The following is a 20,600-nucleotide window of genomic DNA, read 5'->3' as shown; positions in this document are numbered from 1 at the left end:
TCGTCTATTTGATTGTGCTGCGTGGTTTAGTGTTTTATCTTTTTTTTTCTTGTCGTCTGGTTACTTCTGTTAAGTTTTCTGCTTTCATTTCTGAGGCGCCAACAGCACGAAGGGTGCAGGGAGGGAGTTCTTTTATACTTCCCATATAGCACACAGACAAAGACATGGAATCCAGCATCCGAGCTGCTCGGCAATTAGTGCTCGCTTCTAAAGAGTTTAGCCACAGCAATAAATCCACTGTCAATAAGCAAGCCTTTTATTATGAACACAATTATGGAGTTTACCGAGTTTACCGAGTATGGAAATAGGTAAATCAAAGGGTTAGACACAAGGCAACTGCTAGACTTTCTTTAGCACAGACAAAGAGATGAGAAAGAGATCGGTGAAAATAGATCTTAGATCACCCTCGTTTTTGCAAACGACCAGGACATGCTTTTGTGTGCCGTATGCGAGATAGATTGCGCATGGACAGCGGAAGGCACAACGGGCACAATACTAACCCACTAGAACAGGTTCTAGCTTAAAGACCGGGGGGCGGGGGAACCTGTAATTCATTTATCAGCAATCAGAACTAGCATGGTTGACATTCGAGCAACGTACCGCGCTGTAGCTGCCACCTGCACCAGGCGGAGGCGGCGGGGATCCCGAGCCAGGAGGTGGCGCAGGGGTCTCGCTGGCCGGAGCAGTAGGCGGAGCACTGCCATCTGCCTGCTGCTGCTGCTGGGCGGCGGCCATCTGCTGATAGTACTGGCAGTAAGCGACGTAGTTCTGATATCCACCGTAGGGAGCATATGGGTCAGTGGTGCCGTAGTACTGGGCGTACTGAGCACTGTAGTCAGCGGCAGTGGGGGTGGCAGCAGCGCTCGGGGAAGCAGCAGCAGCAGCCTGGCCTGCAGGGCTAGCAGAGGGATTATTATGCTGCTGGCGATTGTTGTAGCCACCGCCGTATCCACCACCGCCACCACCTTGGTAGCGATCACCACGATCACCACGATCACCACCGCGGTATCCACCGTAGTTGTGCTGGGGTGGGTTCTCCTTGAAACGCTGGTACTGTTCCTTCACATTGGTTAGGAGATCCTCGCACAGCTCCTTTGCCTGCTGGACATCGTTGGTATCAGGACCACTTGAAAGACTGTTAGTAGGAGCTCATAATAGAAATGAGCGAGGCAGAAACAAGTGGGAAACAAAGTCAGTAAGAGAATATGACAACTCACGCCACATGGAGGAACATCGGTTCGTCGCTTTCACGGCCAGTGCTGGATTCGATGAAGCCAGAGCCACGGCCCTTGATCTGAACACGGCAACGAGTCTGCTGTTGGATGTGCTTCACATAAGCACCGCCCTGTCCAACGACCTGAGCGCGCAAGTTGAAACCGGGAATTGGCTCAAGATCGATGGGAATGCGCTCATCCGGCCATTTGCGCTGCGTCAAATTAGCCAAATTATTATATTAACGAAGTCGAAAGGAACAGTCCCATACACGGCCATACTCATCCCGCTCAACCTGCTGCTCGGGCTCCCGGCGGCGGAAACGTCGCTCGTCAACCAGGTTCGGAAGTTCCTTTTGCATCAGGTCATTAATCATAGTGACTGCTTTCTCCAGACCTTCCTTGTTGGTGCTGGTCACATGTAGGTAAAGAGGAGGGCTCTAGAACGGAGTAATCAGCACTTGATCTCGCGAATCTTGGGAAGAAATTCCTTACTGCTGCAGTCGCCATGTTCTTGTCAGGGTAATAGTTTCCTCGGGTTGTCACATCTTGAGAGAGAGAAAAAGTGAGTGAGACCTTCTTTGCCTAAAGTTCAAAATATAAAGGAAGTCGTACCGGCGCCGGTTTCATCTTGAATCTATAAGTCACGCAGCGGAGGTTAGCAGATGCAATAGAGGGTGAATTGGAAGCTATGAAGGGTAAGCTTCATCCAGTCCGAAAGAAGAGAGCAGAACGATGAGAAAGCAATGTTCGGTACCCCAATCTTCTAGGCGGAACATGACTGGAATATCAGCAAGTGACAAAGGGAATAATTACCATCTTCTGAGTAGACCCCTTCGTCAGGGTGTAGCGATTGCGCAGGTCATTGATCTCAATGTCCTTGATGTAGTCTCCATCTGCGACGTAGATTTCGGCATTCAACTTCGCTGCGCCGTCGGCGGAGGGTGACTGGGAATTCTCTGTCGCGTTGTCGGCCTGTTCGACGATGTTAGGAGGTGGGGAGAACGAATCGAAGTGGGTGTATATTCACAGAACGAATTGGAGGGACATCAACGTGTTGAATGGCCTTTTTCGCCTGAAGCTGCGCATTAATCTTGGCTGCTGCTGCCGCTATAAAGACCACAGTAATTAGCCAAATGATCTCATTTATAACAATATATGAACCTGGATGTAACGAACCTGCGGCTGCGGCCGGATCCACGACAGGTGGCTTTGCTGGAGTATCTGCGCCAGGGCTGCGACTCAGGGTGCGACTCAGCGGGCGACTCAGCGGGCTACGAGTGCGGGCCGACTCCGACTGTCTGTTGGACGGAGATCTAGAGCGTTGATCAAAACGGGATCGCCGGGGCTCTGGCTCGGTTTGATCGAAGCGAGAACGCTTGACTCGATGTTCATCGTCCGCCATGACGAAAGTTGGGGTAAGGTGGAAAGGAAGAGGAAGTCGGGGGAAAGAAGCTCAAAAAGGTGCGCGAAGGAGTTTGGGAGGCGAAAGTCAAGCCACCAACAAACAAGGCCACCAAGACAAAATTGAAGAAATTTTGAGTAGCTGAGAAGCTCAGAATGCTCAGAAGAGCTAATAATATTATATATTCTTCATTTCCAAGGACTGTTGGTGTTTTCTAGCGAGGCATGTTGAAGATTGAAGGTCACGTGGTGGGAATCACGTGGTCTTATAACCGGCAGATGTACTACACCGCTTTAAGTCTAGCTTACTCTGAGTCAGCGGGCGGTCGCCGAGATCGGCCGATTCAAAAGAATATACCCCGGGCGGATCTGGAGTGAATCATCGCACAACTCATTCACATTACTTGAACTCCTCATGGCTTTCAGGCGTCCTTTGACGCTGTCCCTGGGGTCAGTGTCGCTGCAGTCATCTGCTACAGCTGCTGCCCGATCTCGTGTTGCTGCGCTCCCTCGATTCACCTCCATTCGTGCGTCGTCGAGCTCAACTTCAGCTCTTGCCTACAAGGCATTGCACCGTCGGTCACCTCTGCCTTTGCCGGTCTCCGATGCCTCCCCTCAATGGGATGCTCCGACAGCTGTCTCCTCCATTCTCTATGAGACTCCCATGCCGCCCTCCAACCCACCTAAGCGGCACATCCTGAACTGCCTTGTGCAGAACGAGCCCGGTGTGCTGTCCCGTGTGTCTGGTATCTTGGCTGCCCGTGGCTTCAACATCGATAGTCTAGTTGTGTGCAACACCGAGGTTGAGGATCTCTCGCGCATGACTATCGTGTTGCAGGGCCAGGATGGTGTCGTCGAGCAGGCTCGCCGCCAGCTTGACGACCTTGTCCCCGTCTGGGCTGTGTTGGACTACACCGACTCCGCTCTTGTGCAGCGTGAGCTTCTCCTGGCTAAGGTCTCTATCCTTGGCCCTGAGTTCTTCGAGGAGCTGCTCCAGCACCACCGCGAGATGACCACCTCGCCAGACTCTCCGGACCACAAGCACGCCAGCCTTGACCACACCGCCCAGCAATACCACCCCCGCCACCTTCCCCCGAGTCAGGCTCTGCGTCACAAGCATGAGCACTTGGATGCCATTACCCGTCTGACTCACCAGTTCGGTGGTAAGATCCTGGATATCAGCACCAACAACTGCATTGTCGAGGTGTAAGTATAGTCTCTGTCCTGACTCAAGCTTTTTGTAACAACTGACTCATTCGACCTCTTACAGCTCTGCCAAGCCTTCCCGTATCGACTCTTTCCTTAAGCTGATCGGTCCCTTCGGTATTCTCGAGTCCACCCGGACCGGTCTGATGGCCCTTCCCCGCTCTCCTCTGGGTGAGCCCAGCGAGGAGATCGAGAAGGAAGCTGCCGACGTTGTCGATGCCAGCACCCTGCCCCCTGGCTAAGCTATATTAAATTTCCACCTCAAAAAATCACATACCCGAATTGGATTGGATTGGTCTCTTGGCTTTGTGTATCTTCTATTTTTCTGGAGTTGACCTAATTTCAAAATAAATGGCTCATCCATTGTATGTAAAATGACAACAAATATTGTTTCTTTCGCAATTTATAACATTCCTTGCTTTTTTCTCAACTGTAACTCGCTACTTCGACTGGTGGTATACGATTATTCACTCAACCATACATCGTATTCCCATCTTGCCATCCTAGATCAGAGATCACATACTCCACCACCGTTGCTCAGGTGCTCCCAATAGCCTTTCGGGTAATCATTGAGAGATCATTTGTAGAATTGTATGTTAATGGCGTTTAATCGATGCTTCTATATTGATTATAGTTTCTACCTGCAGTCTATAGTGATACCATGTAGCACAAACTAATATGTATAAACGATGCATGAATCCATGTGAAAGAAGTTTCATCTAACTGCCTACAACTAATTAGATTTAGGATTGCCAGGAAGCCCTCTAGCGTGCATGTATACAATATAGTGTCTGTTCTGCAGTTCATAATGTCACCCATGTACTACGTAGGCAGATAATATATAGAGCCTACTATATGCTACTTGTGGTAACGACCCAACATATATGGTATTACATGGTTGAAGAAGAATATATAAAAAAAGAAAATGTGAAAGGAGAGAGGAGGGTCTCCTAAATAAGAAGCAGGAGGAAGTGAAGAATAGCCCATGTCTTAGGACATATCTCAAGAAAGGATGAGACGGCGCTAGAACGAGCGCGCAAGCTCAGATAGATCAGATCTTACACTGATCCCGGCAATTTTTCTGAAATTTCTTTTTTCACTTTTTTTGCCTTTTTTCACTGAGTGTCCAGATAGGACGTGCAAGGTATTACCCGCTCAGCCAAGTCCTACCTGGACAAGAATATAGGCCTTGGTCTTTTACTTATTGGAACCATAGGAGTCCTTGGGTCTTGTATATGCTTCTATTCTACTCTTGTTCTTAGTTTTACTTGGTTTGCACCTTTGGATGTAGGCTGAGACAAAAAAACGCCGGGCATTAATTCAATCGAGCAAATTCCCTAAGCATCAATCATTCAAATATTATAGGTACCTGGGTATTGCCGATCCAGCAGCAATAATCACAAACTAAGACCAAGAGCAAGACCTTCATTACACAAGCCGCGGCAGCCTTCCATCATAAACACAACAATCTCGAGGCCTAGAACCTCACTCTAGCCGAAATTCCCTTTCCATGGTAGAGAATGATATCAATATAGTTGCCAATCAGCACTCCAACCTTAGCGACAGCATCCATCTCCAACGACTGACCGAGGGCCTTGCGCAGGGCGTCATAACCAACCCCGCCCATATCAAGATCAACTGGCAAGCGTGGGCTCTTGGAGATACCAGGAGGCACCGCAAAGGGATCACGGTTATTAATTCGGCCGATTGGCTCATTTTCCTCATAGAAAGCCGTTGCGTCGATTGAGGTGATTAGGACATTGCTCTCCGTTAAAGGCGAGGAAAGGGTGAATTCTGCTGTGGAGGACCAGAGATAGAACTAGATTCGTGAGTAAATAAGTGTTAGTAGCAAGTTTCTCGTCTCTGGATAGGGACATGGTATGAGTAGAAGGGGCATGTACCGTTGCATCTTGGATAAAATGAGGCTTGTTGTCATCATCATCGCTGCCTGGGGAACCCGGAATAGATATGCGAGGGATAGGAACAGTGATGTTGAGGACTGATAATGCTTCGCCCAGGTTTGGTAGAGATGGAATCGTGTTTCGATAGCTTTTGATGGTGATTGTTGTATTCAAGCCTGAGTGAAAAAACCATCAGCATAATTTACCATTTTCATACCTAGAAGGACCTGACCTGATACATAGGATGAAAGCAGCGCCCGCCCTGCTTCAACGCCATCTGCTCCAGCTTCGTCCAACGGACACCAAAAGAGGTCGACGGGCACATAACTGTTGTTACCAGGCCCAACAGAGATATTATGAGCGGTGAGGTGGGCTACAACAGTGTCATTGTAGAGTACAAGAAGGTCAACGAAGGGGACTGTAGCCGAGTAATTCGTTGGATTAGTAAAGTTCGCCTGCGCAGACACCAACATCGAAAATTCAGTCGTGTCTCCTAGTTGTAATGAGACGATGCGTGGATTGAGGTGGTCAAGTGAGTTGCCGATGGAAGCTATGACATGGTCAATGGCCAAAATATTCTTGATTTGTACTAAGATCTTCTAATTCATGAAAACATACTCTTCACGGGTACCTCCCCTTCCGCAGGAATCCCTCGCACGGCGAAGCGGCCCAAACCAGTTGAGACCCTTGTGTCTACGCTGGCAGCAACCCGGAGCACGACTGTTTCGCTACCGAACAGCATTGCTTGGATGACCTCTGCCAAAAGTTCATCATCTGTGACTTCTAATGGTGCATCCTTGATTGCAAACTCCACAAGGAGTGCAGAGGAGCCATCTTGATCATCCACCAATGTGGAGTTGGCGTCTTGCCAGTGGCTGATATTCAACACGCCGAACTTCTCTTCCTTGTAGTAGACATCTGCAAGGGCACGAACTTGCGGAACTTCGATTTGGAAATTCATCTCCTCTGGCAGAGCAATAAGAACCTTCACTAGAGCAGATACTGTGGGTTGCGAGTCTGGAGAATCTGGCTCTGCGAAAGGGTTAGGAAGGGAGAAATGTGTATCGGACATCGTGAAGTTCTTCACGAGGTTGTCTAGCGCATGTCCCGTAAATGGAAGAGGCATAGTCACGCTGCGCAGTAGATTGACAATCCACGCCGGGGTACTGAGTGATGGTGCATCAGACCCACGGATGTAGATAGTTGTTTCGAGACCTTGCATAAAGCTCGAAACCAAAAGATCCAGAGGAGAACCCTCCCGTCCTGGGCAGGTAGAGGTCAATTCGTCGGGTAACCGTTGGATGAAACCATCAACGCCGACTGCGGTCATCTGGCCAGGCTGAACGTCTATCGTACTTGTCTTCGCCTCGGCGACCAGAATATAAGGATCTCCGGGTGAACAGTTCGGCACAAGAATATCAAAGCCGAGGGCAGGAACAGTGAGAGCGACAGGAGAATCAATCGAAGATGAAAGTAAGACATCCACTGCCATGCCACCACTGCTTGCATCATGCGCATTCAGCTTGAGAATATTGATCCTTGGCAGAACAGGGAAATCATGTTCTGAAAAGGGGTTAGCTTATATTGTCCAGTAGTAAAAAGAAAAACAAATATACTATACCTTCAATGATGATATTGTGTGTTAGGACTTGAGTTCCCAAAGCGAACAAGCCTGACTTGAGATGCATTGTCGCCTTGCCCTTAACACTAAGGCGGCCCAATCTTCCCTCAATCCAATCAAGAGCTATCGCGTGGATTCCTCGAATGTCACCAGCCTCTAGATCGGTGAGGAAGTCGACATTGGTATGACGGCCGTTGCGGATGTCCACTTTTATGGAGGGCAATGCTGCGTTTCCAACAAGCACATTCCCATATTCTGGGAGATAAACTTCGACATTTGATGAACCCGTCTCAACTTCCCTGGCAATCCATGTCGCCAGTCGACCAATGCCTCGAACCGACTTATTCTTCACGCGGCCCGAGTCCACCATAAAGTCGCCCTGAATCCGGGCTCGAACGCCGTCAGATGTTGTAGAATCGATTGATACTGCGGTCGGTTTGAAGACAGCGGCTTCTTGCGCATATTCTTTGACGGCTGCGGGAGCAGCAAAGGCAAATACCAGTATCGTCAAAACACCGATTGTTAGAATAGAGAGAGAGATGACCGTCGGCCATGGTACACGGCCCCGCTTCTTGACGGCGCCACCCTCGGGCGGGTTCTGTGATGCAAATGACGGGGATCGCAGCGATCCTTGTTCAGTCCCGTATACCAATTCATCAGCATCACGGCGGTGCAATAGAGGTGTTGATTCTGATGATAATTCATATGATGGCCTAGGCTCGTCGACGGATGTTCTCTCCGAAGGCCGTTCAATAGGGCTGGAATGCTCCTCCAACAGAGGCCGGTTCGAATCTGCCATGGTGGCCTCGTCTGAATGAGATGGTGATATTTGCGAAATATGGGATGACTCTGTTGATAATTGATATGATGGCCTGGGCTGATCGTCGGAGCCCAACTGCTTAGCTGGCAGAGGCCGGTTTGCCTCGTCAGCCATCGTGGCCCTAAACGTATAGATAAATCACAATGGAATGTAGTCTCCGGAGCTAATATCAGCTATATGAAAGGGATGAATTCAAAATCACGTAACAGAAAGAAGAGAGAGAGGCAAGATATAACCTTGGAAGAGGCCCTCGATGACGATAAGCCGATGATAACGGAACCTTGGGATGCCCAGGTGTGGAGAGCTGACACCTTGACACCTGACATATCGGGACGCAAGGCATCAATCCCCTCGCACATCCACTCTCCATATTAATTTATTGAGTCACGGTTCTTCACTTTTAGGGCTCCCCCGTTCCTATTCCCTTCCCACGTTCCAACTCCTCATCAATAACGCCCAGCTCATCATGGCTAGTGGTCTCACAGCTGCCGCCCGTTATGGTGCCCAAAGTGTAAACCAATTGGCCGGCTCCACCTCATCTTTGCGTCGAACACTCCAGGCTAATGGAATCCGACGATTTGCCCACCAGACACCGACTTTACCTCCCACCTCTCCTTTCGCCCCTCGTCATCTTCTCTCCATTGCAGACCTGACCCCTACGGAATTCGCGACCCTGGTCCGCAATGCTGCGTCGCACAAACGTGCTATCAAGTCCGGGGCCATTCCCGAAAGCCTATTGGGATCTCTCTCCGGCAAGACCGTGGCCATGATGTTCAACAAGCGCAGTACTCGCACCCGTGTATCCACCGAAGCCGCCGCCGTCCAGATGGGTGGCCACCCCATGTTCCTCGGAAAGGATGACATCCAGCTTGGTGTCAACGAGTCCCTATACGATACCTCCGTTGTGATTTCCTCCATGGTCTCGTGCATTGTCGCACGTGTCGCCAAGCACGAGGACGTCGCAGGTCTGGCACTACACTCCACCGTACCTGTGATTAATGCACTTTGCGACTCCTTCCACCCTCTCCAGATCATCGCCGACTTCTTGACCATCCACGAGAACTTCCCGGCCCACGCGCACAAGCTCTCCGGCCTGGGCCTGGAGGGTCTTAAGATCGCTTGGGTTGGTGATGCGAACAACGTTCTCTTCGATCTGGCCATTGGTGCTACTAAGATGGGTGTGGACGTGGCTGTTGCTACTCCTAAGGGCTACGAGATCCCTGCGCATATGATTGACATCATCCAGCGCGCTGGTGAGGGAGTTGACAAGGCTGGCAAGCTCACCCAGACCAATGTCCCCGAGGAAGCCGTCAAGAACGCCGACATCCTGGTTACGGATACCTGGGTCTCCATGGGCCAGGAGGAGGAGTCTAAGAAGCGCATGAGGGCCTTTGAGGGCTTCCAGATCACTGCTGATTTGGCTAAGCGCGGTGGCGCTAAGGAGGGCTGGAAGTTCATGCACTGCCTGCCCCGTCACCCCGAGGAAGTGGATGATGAGGTCTTCTACGGCCCGCGCTCTCTGGTCTTCCCTGAAGCCGAAAATCGGTTGTGGGCGGCTATTGCCGCCTTGGAAGGCTTTGTTGTAAACAAGGGAAAAATTGTGGAGTAAAAGCCGGTTAATTATGGAGTCTATTCAAACATGCCGAGAAGCTTTACCCGGCCAATGACAGACATGATGATTTGATATAGCGGAGTTGCCGATGCCGAGAGTTCTCTGTTGCCGCCGAGCCAATCAAAAGATGATCCGACGGCCTGGGGATTTCGGATATGGCTCCTCCAAAATAGCGGGGGCTTCCGATTCTGAGACCTGACTCTATTCTGTTCTTCGCAGATCATCCATAATTGACTATTGTATAATATCCTACGGAGTACTTTGCTACTAGTTGCCAGCGATCTGAAATTTACAGGGCTATATCAAGACATTCCACCTCGGGAGTTGATTCATAGTACTGAATCCGGCATCACTGTAAGTGATATAAAACAGAATACCAACGATTAAAAGCCCCCAAAGCTGCATATTTCCAAACCGATTCTTGAGATTTGGTAAATACCCCTGGAGGGTATGGACTCCACATGGAACTCGGGAGACCTGAAGTGGAATCTCGGAATCGTTGCTCACCCCACATTTACTCCACGCTCCGAAGAGCATCTCCAAGACGTTTGATCGGGTAATGCTTCGCAGGGGAAGACACATAAAGCTTGCTTAAGAACCTGAGTATCGATTATCATTCATTCTCTCGAATAACACCTCTGTTTTCAGTAACCCCAAATTTCTTCCACATCTCATTATCAACATCTCCCCCACATCACAATGGGCTTCGAAGACAAGCGAGTCGCAATCGTCGGCGGCGGCCTAGGGGGCATGTCCTTCCTCAATGCCGCACTGTACAGTGGCCTGAAGAACGTGCAGCTATACGAGCAAGCTGCACAGTTCGGTGAGGTCGGTGCCGGCGTAAACATCACCTCGAACGCAAACCGCGTTCTGGATGCCTTCGGTCTGCAAGAGAGTATGATGCGCAAGTCCTCCCGCAAGCTGCCTAGCTACATGGAATACCACAACTACAAGACTGGGGAGTACATAGGTCACATTGCTGAATTCTCGCAGCCCCACGCGCGCCTGCTACACCGCGCCCACCTACTGGACTCGCTGAAGGAGCGCGTGCCCGAGTCCAGCCTGAACCTGGGTAAGCACCTGGTATCCGTCGACCGCAACACTGCCGCCGGTGCTGCACCATATACCCTTCGTTTCCAGGATGGCAGCACCGCCGAGGCTGATATTGTCATCGGCTGTGATGGTATCAAGTCTAATGTGCGCCGGGATATGGGCCTGGGAGACGACCCCAACTACTCTGGCCAGGTGGTCTATCGTGGATTCGTCGACTACAAGGACCTACCCGCTGAGACGGCACAGCTACTGCGCAAGACTGTTAACTTCCGTGGACCCAAGCGCCATGTCCTGATCTTGCCTATTGGTAACCAGGAGACGGGGACCGACCGTGCTGCCATCATCGGGTTTATGTCCGAGCCGCTTGATGCATGGGATTCTGAGAGCTGGATATCCCGCTCGGATATTGATAGTCTCCAGGAGCATGTCCGTGACTGGTGCCCGGAGGTGCAGCACATCATCGCTGGTCTGCGCAAGAGCTCCGAGGACGGCAAGATGCTCAAACAGGCGCTGTACGTGCGTGACCCGATCGAAAAATGGTATGAGATGAAGAGTGGGCAGAAAGATGCTGGTATTATCCTGCTTGGTGACTCAGCGCACTCGACTCTTCCTCATCAAGGTACGTTGCATCCTATCTGTGTCTAGTCTTATTGCGGGGCATGTATTAATAGTACTCGATAGGTCAAGGAACATGCATGGCAATCGAATCCGGCATTGCCCTTGCAACAATCCTCAGACACTGGAAGACAGACGACCTAGAGACTGCATTCAAGTTCTACCAGGACCTGCGCAAGCCCCGGACAGACCGGGTCACAAAGACAAGCTACGAAGCCGGCAAGTTGGCTAGCTCAGACTCCCCCGACCAGATGTCCAACAACTTCAACCCGGATGCATTGACCGAGCGCATGAGGTGGATTATGGAGTACAATGTTCTAGAAGACTTGAAGATCAAGGGTCAGGGATATTTGGACTTGCAGGATTCGCGCCTGTAAGCGGTACTGATATATGTCGATATATGTCGATATACTCTTGTATATACTTTGGTTATTTTTTAGAAATAAATCAACCTTTCTGAATTTCCATCCTTCTGTTCGATTGCACCAGATGAGCATTCATCATGCCACAATTGTTTAATCGTATGATTTGACTGTACAACTCGCAATATTGGACGATTTCTATAGATCCCATTCCATCTCACTCGGCTTATTTACATTCAACACCATTCCAATAATATATCTCTTGATACTATCTCTTGATTACATTTCTATCCTCGGGCATAATAACTTCAAGACAATTGCCGACCATCTTCACATGTCAGCCGCACGTGCAGCAACTCCGCATTTCCATCGTCTCGACCTCTTCACATCTGATTCTGAATGTGCTTGAGCTTTCGGCTGGAAAACCCATGATGGAGGTAAATACTATATTCTGACCTGCACAAAATATGAAGTGGATATCTAACGGGGCATATATAGTTCACCACTAACTCGGGAGGCTTCCAGTCCCGTCGATCATACCCATCCCTCCGCCATATCTCTATAGCACCCTTAACCCCACGATTCCCCATTGATGACGACACGGACCTAACAGACTACTTCAACAACTCCGACCATGAAACTCCAGCCAGCGGCAGTCGCACACCCCCAGCATCGTCCTATATATCCAGCGTCTCAGTCCCAAGCACGCCACCGATCCTCTCCCACTCACGCAGCAACTCGCGAAACCGTCACACGCGCAGCAAAAGCTCCACAGGGAGAGTAGCCTTAAGCGACACGAACCTACACAGTCGGGACCTAGGCTACGCCCTCCACCACATTCCAAATACGCACAAAAAACAGCCCAGCATCTCATACTCGCAAGGACGACGTCCCCTCCCAGACAGCACGCCGAACCCCGAATCCGACGCAGAATGGATACTCCGCGCCGGAATTGCCCTGGCTTCCTCGACCCGCGAGGAAAAAGGCCAAAGCTGGCTCTCCAAGCGCGAGTCCTCTACAAGCCTCGTCCCAGACACGGCCTTGGACGAAATACTCACTAAACGCCACCATCACCGCACCAAATCAGGCGCCTCGTCACGCATTTCTCGCTCCGGCGCCTCAACCCCAGGCGGAGCCGGGGCCTTCTCCCGGCGCACCTCCCGCTCCCGCGCCGGCAGCAGACCCGGCAGCAGCAGAGTCCATCTAACCATGACCACCATCCCGGCTACCTCCCCGACCACAGCAGAGAAGGAAGTATCCTTCAGCTCAGGCACGAATACCGGCACGGCGAGCCCCGAAGCGCGCGGGCGTATGCCTGCCCTAGTGCCTGACTTCGTGGACGCGCGTATCCGTGCAGAGATGGCATCGCTACAGCACTGCGAGAGGGTATACCCAGACGAAGACTCTGTGTACTGGGATGGGGCGGGCTCCGACTTCGACTCGGATTTGTCAGAGTACTCTTTCGACTCCGACGAGATGCCGGATGACTTCGACGAGGCGGATCTGCAGCGGCTGACGCGCGAGCGCGGGTTCGGGCTCGGCACTTTGATTGATCGGTTAGTTGAGTGGACGCTTTTCGGGGTTGATGAGTGGCCTGCGGCTGGTTCGGCTGTGGAGGATGCTTCGCGTATTGGTTCGGCGGATACTACTACTGTTACATTTGAGGAGCCTGTTTTGGTGGCTGGGCGGGATGATGATACGATTTCGCTTGGTTCGGTTCGGGATGGGGATTTATCGGATGATGGGGAGGGTTCTATTGGTAGTGCTGCTTCTATTGAGAAGCCTGGGAGTCAGGGAGGGTGGGAGGATGCTGGGTGGTTGATTCGTTTGATGAAGAGGGCTTTGGTATAAAATATGAATTGCATTGAGCGATGTTCTTGATTGAGATGATTGTCTATCCATAATGTTTAGTTTAGTTTAGCTTGCTCTTTGTAATTGGTTATTAGCTTTGTTGTTCAGAATATCTATGAAGCTGGCTACACATGACCAAGCAGCCCTAAGAGACTAGGGAAATGTCCCGGTTTTTACATCTTTCTACTGATGACCAAAATCTCCGAGAAAATTGATAGGATTCCAATGAACAAGCTAGCGTGAATAAAGGCCACTAACCAACAACATATTCAGAACCTGCGCGGACAACAGGATCAGAATGTATGTTGCAGAATGAGTTGGATGGCGAGTGGTCCTCTTCTAATGTATAGAATAGGTTCAAATCTCCGCCGACTTTTCCAAAGCTTAAAAGCGCAAGAATTGGAGTTAATGGCCCAAGACAGAAGTTGCCGCTCTGACACGCATCATTGGAATATGCGATGGACATAATGGCACAAGCAATAGAGATTGAGTCCAAGCCCCAAAAGTGAAACAGACAAAGACAACCCACAACAGCGAAGGAGAAGCAAAAGACAAACAATGAGACACGAATGAAATGAAAAAAAGAGAAATGTATGCGACACCAGGGCGCCAGTAGAGATAGAAAGAGAGTAACAGAGTTGGAATGAGTACACAGGTGGAATAATTTGAGAATCCGACAGAAAGGGAAGGGGGAAAGGAAGGGTCTTGCGTATACATCGGAATACGACAAGTAGGCAAAGTAAGCAACAAAGAAATATACTGAGGCCCAGTTCGTTCATTGAAAGATTTGAGAACAAACAAGCTACCACAGCATTCATCTTCCAAAGTCTTAGCCGAAAAAGAAGAACAAAGAAAATGCTGTTAGGTTATCCGCCTTGAGTACTATAACGCCATCGGACCAGGAGTCTAGGGTCATGCAGCAGGTATCGTGATCGTGACATACGTCGAAAATTGTGCGGTCAAAGGGGTATGGACCGTCGGTCAAGCTCAAATGAGAGCCGGCATGAATGGGCGGGGGACGTGAGGCCGACACGTAAGAGCGGTGTAAATGTAATGGTGGTCTTTTGTAAGGAAATCGGAGTGGTGTGATTCATCACCAAGGTCCGACCTTGACTGGTGTTCCCAGCCCGTAAGTTCCGGAAAAGAGCTGATCCCGTATAGAGCCCATGTCGCTGTTGCTTCCGTGGGATGGTGTGTCAGGTCCATTCATCCATCCCAAGCTGAGACCGAGTTCGTTGACAGCTCCCTGTAGCTTTCCTCCAGAGGTTTGGTTGTGCTTGGCCAACTTTTGATCCCAACCTCCGTATTGCAATTGGATGCCACCACCTCTTTTTGCCGCTTCCCGGATGACCAAAATCCATGCCTTGCACATCTCGTCATAAGCTGAGTCTCGTTCAATGTTGTTCTGTGGCGTGCTCCAGCGAGGCAAGGCATGAATGATGTCAGTTGCCCCATCTAGGTAGCTCAGGGATGTGGATGCTTGTGATTCGTTTGGAGGAAGGAAGTTAGGTGTGAAGTCACTCAAGGCGTCAAGAAGGTTGGTGAGCGGCTGTCGGACTCGATTGTATGCGTAGTCCGATTCGGTGTTGCCACCCAACGGGAATGACGACTGGAGGGCGGCCTGATAGTTTCGAAGAACTTGAAGGGTTGAGGATACATTCGGACGTGGGGATGTGTGCACAACCTCATCGACGAGTTGAGGGTGACGCTCGCACATGGTCCGTACAACAGTCCGCAAGGCATCTGTATCGAGGGTCTCTAGCAGACGGGGTAGAGATAGAGGTCGGCCTGAAACGTTCGGTCGGGAACGTTTGATGTTACGGTAGCTGTGAGGGAGTTGTCGAGGAGTGGCGGCGGGAGAGTTTGTAGGCGAAGCAGACATGCGTCCATCATGATCGTTGTCGTCGTCGGCTTTCCGTTTACGACTGGCATACGACGAAGAGGGTGTAGACACTGGCCGTTTTGTCAGTACACGAATGCATCAAAGAAGGACCACCTCTAAACCGGACAGAGAAAGCAAATCATTCCAAGGGGAAGGGATATCTTACTCATACGGGAAGGAGAGAATCGGGAGTTCTCGTAGAAGTGAGGAGGAACAGGAGGTGTGGCCACCAAGCTGTTCATGGTGACAGCCAGATGGCAAAGAATAAATGAGACGGTCCAAAGGACTCGGATATCCAAAAGAGTGAAAAAGAAACAGCAATAGGCAACCTTGAAGAAGAAGAGGATATGTAATGGGTTTTGAGGTGGGGAGAGAAGGGCAGAGAAAGGTAGCGGTGGAGAAAAAGTAGGCCGTTGCAGGTGGCAACGCACTCCCTTTGCGCAGCTTTTGGAGATCTGTGCCCTTGAAAGAGGGTTGATATGGACTGGAAATGGGCTTCGTATATTTTTACGATGATTCTTATACGAAATTAAATGTCTTATATCTCTCTCTTTGCTGTCATCGGGTGTCCACTGCTTTCGGGTGCTATACGAATACCCGCATCATCTACATCTACGTTATACGTAATAGAAAAAGACTAAAAAGAAAATTGTGGGTAATCCTATTCTTTGGACTCCAGCGGTCATAAAAGGGATATCGTTTCTACAAGTACAGGGACTGGGCAGCAACAATGTCACGGCGGACCTTGCCCAGGGCCTCCTCGAACTTGCTCTCCAGTTCCTCGCTGCCCATCACCTTGGCAGCTTGTGCCATCTGCCGTAAACACTCTTCCAATCGACGGAAGACACGGATCAAGCTACCCTCATAAACATCGGTCATTTTACTAGGATAGTTAGTATACTGCTAAATAATTGAAAGGGGGGGATGCTTACCAGATATCTGCGAAAGACTTGCCCTGAGTCCACTCGTAGACCACCTCCATCAGCTCCCAGTGGAAGCTCTGAACGTACTCATCCTCGTTCACGGCCATCTTAGACTCCTGTGACACCTTGGCAATGATGCGGGCCTGTGATTGGATCTCCTTCAGTGGCTTCGCCAACTCATCGTTGGTCAAAGTAGGGGCGTCCTTGACCTTTTCTTCAAACACGAAACAACTCATGACGGAAGCGACTTGCTCAGCAGTCAAGTTGTTAAAGAAACCATTGAACAGCAACTCGCTCAGCATCAGTTCGTCACCTGTACTAATCTCACAAGCAACACGAGCCTTTAACTGCACGACTTCGGCTTCGTTGATAAATCCAAAACGACGGAGCACACGCTTGCGATTTTTCAGCTCATCAAGCTGCAAAACCGACATGGCTTCTGTAATTTCCTTTTTTATCGCTTTCATCTTTGCAGTCAGTTCCACCTTTACGGCATATTGCTCGTATAATTCAGTCAACCGAGGCGAATTGTGCAAAGGATTACTCAGGAGGCGAGACTCAAGAACCTCGATTTTCTATCATATGGTTAGCAGCGTGAATCATGTCTTAGAGCAACAAAATCTCCTCTTACCCGCAGTAGCTTCTTGAAGCTTTCATCCTTGATCTGCATATTCTCAATCGGATCAAGCAGCGGAATACCATCTGGGAACCGCCTCTTAACTTCATCAATAGATTTCATAACATCATTCCGAGAGCCAGGCGACGTGATATCATTCGGAAGCATGACGCGAATGTGAGAGATTTCCTTGATGCAGCTCAGCACAATTGGCACTACCTCACTGCGAGAGGGTTCCCCTTCCTTTGGGGGGTGAACACCCGGCGGAAGATCTTGGAAAGACTTGGTCCCAATGGATGACCCTTCCGTTATTCTCACCAAGACATCAACGATGTAAGATTGGTGAGGACTCAATTTCTCGCTGTCATTGTTCGCTTGCTTCCGCTTCTTCTGGTTGATCACCACGCCCCAGCCGAAATCAGCATCCTTGTACTTTACATGGATCAATCGTCCAGGGTGAATGAAATTCAAAGAATAATTGGGGTGGGTAATGACATGCTGAACATCGTCGGCAAATGCATCCAGTTGTTTCCGTAGGTCGTAGTATTCGCGGATGGTCCCCTCGTCTGAGATGATCATATTGGCGCGCTTCTCCTCGAGACTATGGAGCTCCTTCTCCATACCTGAAACACTTCCAGTATTCTGGAACTGCTTGAAGCATCGTTCAAGCATGTATTCGGGCGAGATACCCTCCACACGCATCAGATTGAGAATCATGTTGTAGCCAAGATGGAATGCGGAATTGAGTCGATCCTGTTCACCACGCACGATCTCCTTGGCGACTGCTGGGTCCATCTCCTCTCCAACCATCATGATCACAATACCTCGGTCATCGAGACCTCGACGACCAGCCCGACCAGACATCTGAATGAACTCAGATGGGGTAACCCAGCGTTGGCTAGTTCCATCGAATTTGCGGACACTGGTGAAGACTACAGTCTTTGCAGGCATGTTGAGACCAATGGAGAAAGTCTCGGTTGCAAACAGGACTTTGATGAGACCCTCCTGGAACAGAATCTCAATGGTTTCCTTAAGAATTGGCAGCAATCCTGAGTGATGGACACCAATACCTTGTTGCAAAAGTGGAAGGATGTTTTGGATCTGTGGCAATTGACGATCCTCTGGAGACAACATCTCGATGGCGCTTTCGAAGACTTTGGACACCATATTCTTCTCGGAATCATCGTTGAAAGTCAGTTTGCTCATCTGTAAAGCACCTGCTTCACACTCCCGCTTGCTGAAGCTGAAGACAATGACGGGATTGTAGTTCTTGAGCATGATCATCCTGACGATCTTGAAGATATCAGATGGGCCCTTGTTTCCACCCTTGTTGATTTGCTTATCCTTGCCCCTGCCCTTGCGTTTGGCTAAAGCGTCGGCCGGGTCATCTCCTTTCTTGTCAGAAATTGCGCTCATTGCTTTCTGGAAGTTCTCTTCGCGGAAAACTCCCTTTTCATCCACGATGAGATGGATACCCTCTCCACCAGCGGGGAAGAAGTAATTCTGGAGTGGAGTCGGACGATAGTTGGTGTACACAACGTGGCAGGGCTGGTTATGCATCTTCACGATCCATTCGGCAAATTGCATGGCATTCGGGATGGTGGCGGACAGGAAAACATAGCGGACTTTATCGGGTAACAAAATGATAGTCTCTTCCCAAACAACACCACGATTCAGGTCTCGCATGTAGTGAATTTCATCAAAAATTACCCACTGAACTTCGCGCATAATCTCAGAGCCACGGTACAACATGGAGCGAAGAATCTCTGTAGTCATAACAAGACATGTAGCAGTGGGGTTGATGGTCACATCACCGGTCATCAGACCGACATCGCCGAACTCCGCAGCGAATTCACGGTACTTCTGATTGCTGAGCGCCTTAATGGGACTGGTGTAGATAACTCGCTGGTTTTGTTTCAAACTTTGCGCAATCGCATATTCTGCCACCACGGTCTTTCCAGCACTGGTATGAGCTGATACCAGCACACTCTCCTCACGCTGGATTGAAGAAACTGCGACCTGCTGGAAAGGATCGAGTGTGAAGGGCCATGTCTTTGCGGGGTTTGCCGGAGGCTTATGCTGAGAAATAGGCACATAAGGGTAGTTTGGCGGGATTGCGACTTGATGGCGCACTTGATGAGACACCACAAGAGAAGAAGTGCCTGCAGCACCTGAAAGTCCTGCAGAGGCTGTGATTTCGCGCTCTTGCTCGGTTTCGAAAGAATCGGCGACGATTGGCTCGGGTTCCTGATCCAATCGAGGTCGCTTCGTCTCAGGTTGCTCTGGTTCGGACGGGGTCGCAGGGGGCTCGGCATCTGCTGAGTCAATTTCCGCAGCAGGTGCATCGGACATCGCAACATCCTCTTTCTGTTCAGGCTCGGCATCTGCAGTTTTCTTCACAGCTCCATTCACCTGTCGTTTTTTGTTCTTATCCTTCTTCAAGCGCTTGGGGGCACCCTCTGACGGTTTTACCGGCTGAGGTTGGTCCTCAAAGACATCAAAGAGCTCATCCATCTCCAGCGGTTGGGATTGGTGAATCAACCACAGGAGGAGAATGAGCGGCGTAGGTAACCGGCCTGGACTTTTTCTGGTTGAGAAATTTAAAAGTTCCATCCATATGGGGCAAGCGGTGGGGGCGATCCCGAGCAAAAGACGCTAAACCCGATTGAATGAAGCCCAATCACGTGATCAACGATCATCCCATTCCGCACCTCGAGATGTTCCCTTCGGCTTCGTCCGTACCTTTCCGATCGTCTACCCTCTCCTCTCTGTAACTCAAGGTTAGTACCCCCCACCGGAAATACAACCATTGCTCTCGCCGACGCTTGAATTTCAGATGTACTCCTCCGCTATCCGGGCCAGAATGGCCACCTCCTTCGCTGCCCGTCGTGGCTTCTCCACCACTCGCACCCAGCTTGCTAGCCCCTACCACTACGCCGAGGGTCCTCGCTCCAACATCCCCTTCAACCCGCTCACCAAGTACTTCTTCTTGCGCTACTGGAGCTTCATGAGTTAGTGGTCCCCAACTTACATATGCGCAGGGCCATGACTAACTCGGGCATCATCTAGTTGCCGGATTCGGTGCTCCCTTCGCCATTGCCGGTGAGCTATACCCCCTCTCTACAATTCTAAGCCTTAAGCATACTCTAACATCTCTTTCTACTAGTCTGGCAAACCTACAAGACCAAATAAATTGCCCTTTGCACTGTACTTTTCTTGCGATAGCAGTCTGGGCAACTAGGTGGTTGAAATCTTGGATCGGGGTTGAAGCAGAGGCGGATACCATGTACAAAGCTAGAGATTATTACGGAAAATTGGTTCCGCCTGTTACCGACCCCATTGTAATTGTGTAGATGTCGAAATGTGTAGCTTAAAAGGACGTTGAAATATGGATGAAGTCATTGGCTGAGCCGCTGTGGAAAACCAAAAAAATCTCTTGGTCGGCGCGATTCATATATCAGTACTCACGAACACAACCACTCGCAAACAACGTGACAGTTACTGTCAACAGAGAAGAAAGCTG

General features: G+C 50.1%; 9 protein-coding genes across 9 annotated transcripts; 5 read left to right on the top strand and 4 right to left on the bottom strand.

The window, feature by feature from the left end:
* Positions 1-520: 520 nt before the first annotated feature.
* Positions 521-2,616, bottom strand: N7518_007542 (KH domain-containing protein; the record flags this gene model as incomplete). Its single annotated transcript, XM_057188469.1, has 9 exons — positions 521-544; positions 601-1,126; positions 1,218-1,426; positions 1,484-1,651; positions 1,707-1,759; positions 1,827-1,848; positions 2,028-2,186; positions 2,242-2,321; positions 2,391-2,616. The coding sequence occupies 9 exons, from the start codon at positions 2,614-2,616 to the stop codon at positions 521-523; spliced, it is 1,467 nt and encodes a 488-aa protein (XP_057040172.1).
* A 414-nt stretch (positions 2,617-3,030) lies between these two features.
* On the top strand, positions 3,031-4,063 carry N7518_007541 (acetolactate synthase regulatory subunit; the record flags this gene model as incomplete). The annotated part of the gene is made up of 2 exons (XM_057188468.1): positions 3,031-3,821; positions 3,886-4,063. 2 exons carry the CDS (start codon positions 3,031-3,033, stop codon positions 4,061-4,063), a joined length of 969 nt encoding a protein of 322 aa, XP_057040171.1.
* A 1,235-nt stretch (positions 4,064-5,298) lies between these two features.
* N7518_007540 (uncharacterized protein) lies at positions 5,299-8,277 on the bottom strand (the record flags this gene model as incomplete). Its single annotated transcript, XM_057188467.1, has 5 exons — positions 5,299-5,640; positions 5,723-5,898; positions 5,940-6,311; positions 6,341-7,285; positions 7,344-8,277. The coding sequence occupies 5 exons, from the start codon at positions 8,275-8,277 to the stop codon at positions 5,299-5,301; spliced, it is 2,769 nt and encodes a 922-aa protein (XP_057040170.1).
* A 352-nt stretch (positions 8,278-8,629) lies between these two features.
* argB (ornithine carbamoyltransferase) lies at positions 8,630-9,772 on the top strand (the record flags this gene model as incomplete). Its single annotated transcript, XM_057188466.1, has 1 exon — positions 8,630-9,772. The coding sequence occupies one exon, from the start codon at positions 8,630-8,632 to the stop codon at positions 9,770-9,772; it is 1,143 nt and encodes a 380-aa protein (XP_057040169.1).
* A 702-nt stretch (positions 9,773-10,474) lies between these two features.
* On the top strand, positions 10,475-11,820 carry N7518_007538 (uncharacterized protein; the record flags this gene model as incomplete). Its single annotated transcript, XM_057188465.1, has 2 exons — positions 10,475-11,447; positions 11,510-11,820. 2 exons carry the CDS (start codon positions 10,475-10,477, stop codon positions 11,818-11,820), a joined length of 1,284 nt encoding a protein of 427 aa, XP_057040168.1.
* A 416-nt stretch (positions 11,821-12,236) lies between these two features.
* Positions 12,237-13,656, top strand: N7518_007537 (DUF3984 domain-containing protein; the record flags this gene model as incomplete). The annotated part of the gene is made up of 2 exons (XM_057188464.1): positions 12,237-12,242; positions 12,304-13,656. The coding sequence occupies 2 exons, from the start codon at positions 12,237-12,239 to the stop codon at positions 13,654-13,656; spliced, it is 1,359 nt and encodes a 452-aa protein (XP_057040167.1).
* A 1,093-nt stretch (positions 13,657-14,749) lies between these two features.
* Positions 14,750-15,780, bottom strand: N7518_007536 (cut8/STS1 family protein; the record flags this gene model as incomplete). The annotated part of the gene is made up of 2 exons (XM_057188463.1): positions 14,750-15,609; positions 15,705-15,780. 2 exons carry the CDS (start codon positions 15,778-15,780, stop codon positions 14,750-14,752), a joined length of 936 nt encoding a protein of 311 aa, XP_057040166.1.
* A 460-nt stretch (positions 15,781-16,240) lies between these two features.
* N7518_007535 (ATP-dependent RNA helicase MTR4) lies at positions 16,241-19,591 on the bottom strand (the record flags this gene model as incomplete). Its single annotated transcript, XM_057188462.1, has 3 exons — positions 16,241-16,421; positions 16,471-17,036; positions 17,093-19,591. 3 exons carry the CDS (start codon positions 19,589-19,591, stop codon positions 16,241-16,243), a joined length of 3,246 nt encoding a protein of 1,081 aa, XP_057040165.1.
* A 322-nt stretch (positions 19,592-19,913) lies between these two features.
* Positions 19,914-20,269, top strand: N7518_007534 (cytochrome c oxidase VIIc family protein; the record flags this gene model as incomplete). The annotated part of the gene is made up of 3 exons (XM_057188461.1): positions 19,914-20,088; positions 20,147-20,179; positions 20,244-20,269. The coding sequence occupies 3 exons, from the start codon at positions 19,914-19,916 to the stop codon at positions 20,267-20,269; spliced, it is 234 nt and encodes a 77-aa protein (XP_057040164.1).
* Between the last annotated feature and the right edge of the window lie 331 nt (positions 20,270-20,600).

Source organism: Penicillium psychrosexuale, assembly GCF_028828465.1.
Source record: "Penicillium psychrosexuale strain IBT 29551 chromosome Unknown utg000004l, whole genome shotgun sequence".
In the NCBI taxonomy this organism is placed as follows: Eukaryota; Fungi; Ascomycota; class Eurotiomycetes; order Eurotiales; family Aspergillaceae; genus Penicillium; species Penicillium psychrosexuale.
Note: the sequence above shows the minus strand (reverse complement) of the source record. Positions and strands in the feature narration are given on the sequence as shown.